The following is a 1,690-nucleotide window of genomic DNA, read 5'->3' as shown; positions in this document are numbered from 1 at the left end:
TTTTTTTTTTTGAGACAGGGTCTCACTCTTTCATCATTCAGGTTGGAATGCAGTGGTGTGGTCTCAGCTCATCGAAACTTCCACCTCTTGGGTTCAAGCAATCCTCCCACCTCAGCCTTCCAAGTAGCTGGGACCACTGGCGCATGCCACCATACCTGGCTAATTTTTGTATTTTTGGTAGAGACACGGTTTTGCCATGTTGCCCAGGCTGGTCTCGAACTCCTGAGTTCAGGTGATCCACCTCTCCCAGCCTCCCAAAGTCCTGGGATTACCAGTGTGAGCCACTGTGCTCAGCCAGATCTCTGTGTTTTTAATTACAAAACAGACACACCCAAGGTGGGGAAAGGTGTGTGCACTGCTCAAGAACTCAAACTCAGGAGTTTTACACTCCTAACTGAGCCTGGGTTTGGAGATACAGAGAGGAAAATGTTTGCGCCCCTGAGGTGTTCAAGGCTGGACCCCAGGGATAAGGGAGAAACTCACTCAGCAAAAGCGTTTTACAGCAAAGTACAATAAGAGATAGAGGCAGATGCTGTGGTTGAGATGGAAGGTGCTGAGTTCCGGTTTCTGTCTGTCACATGTGACCTGCCATGGGACCTCCAGCTGGAGGATGTGCTGTGAGGGTGGAGGTGGGGAGAGTGGGGTTCTCTCCCTTCTCCCTCAGGGGAGGGGGAAGGAGTAGTAATGCATAATGCTTTTCACTCACACACTCATTCATTCAACAACTATATATGGATGCTGACTCAGAGCCAGGCCCTCATGATCACATGACTCAGAGTCTAATGGATGACAAGAACACCAGTTGTTAAGTGCCCATTAATGTATGAAGCCCTGTGCTAAGTGTCTTACCTGAATAAGATAATTCTGTTCCTGCAACTGCTCTGAGGTTAACTTGCCTTTTATCCTCATGTCACACAGAGGAAGTCCAAGGAGGACGATAGAGGAACTTGGGCCAGGTCCCACAACTAAACAGTCGGCTAAGGAGGACTGAAGGGCAATTGACTCATTCACCCTCGGTTTTTTTCTTGAAAGCTTCCTTCATGCTTCCTTTCCTGGGGACTTGTTCACCTTCTCACTAGTTTTCCCCCATAGACAGGCAAGCTGGGTGAGGGCAATAAGGAGATCTCTCTTGTTTATAGAGTTATTCCCTCCTCCAGGAAGACTTTATCACCACCTCAGCCCAGGGCAGGTACCTCCCACATCCCAGTCCCGACCCCCTGCCTGTGCCTCTTCCACCTGGGCCCTGACCCCTCTGCCTGTGCTTCCCAGGCTAGCCTGCTCAGGGCTGTCACTGTCTGGTCACTGGTCTGTCTTCCCACTGAACTGGGGGCCCAGTGAGGGTAGGGTCTGAAGCTCACACCGTCCCTGCTATGTTCCAGCATCATCCAGCACAGAGCTGGGCACAGAAAGGACGTCAGTGAATATTTGTTTCATAAATTAACAGATGAATCCCAAAGGTGGTATTATTTTTAATGTATTTCTTTTCTTTTTCCTTTCCTTTCCTTTTTTGAGACAGCATCTCCCTCTGTCACCCAGGCTGGAGTGCAGTGGCACAATCTCGGCTCACTGCAACCTCTGCCTCCCAGGTTCAAGCGATTCTCCTGCCTCAGTCTCCCGAGTAGCTGGGACTACAGGTGCACGCCACTACACCAGGCTAATTTTTGTGTATATATACAAAAATTTTGTATAT

General features: G+C 49.4%; 1 protein-coding gene across 1 annotated transcript in view; it reads left to right on the top strand.

Moving 5' to 3' along the window:
* Positions 1-543: 543 nt before the first annotated feature.
* The window catches only part of TTC9B (tetratricopeptide repeat domain 9B), a 4,175-nt gene continuing 3,028 nt past the window's right edge, over positions 544-1,690 (top strand). The window contains exon 1 of the mRNA XM_011952539.1: positions 544-617. Coding sequence (XP_011807929.1) covers positions 544-617 — 74 coding nt within the window. The remainder of the gene's footprint in view (positions 618-1,690) is intronic.

This window comes from Colobus angolensis, unplaced genomic scaffold, assembly GCF_000951035.1.
Source record: "Colobus angolensis palliatus isolate OR3802 unplaced genomic scaffold, Cang.pa_1.0 Scaffold34, whole genome shotgun sequence".
NCBI lineage: Eukaryota > Metazoa > Chordata > Mammalia > Primates > Cercopithecidae > Colobus > Colobus angolensis.
The sequence above is the reverse complement of the archived record's forward strand: the minus strand, read 5'-3'. Positions and strand labels throughout refer to the sequence as shown.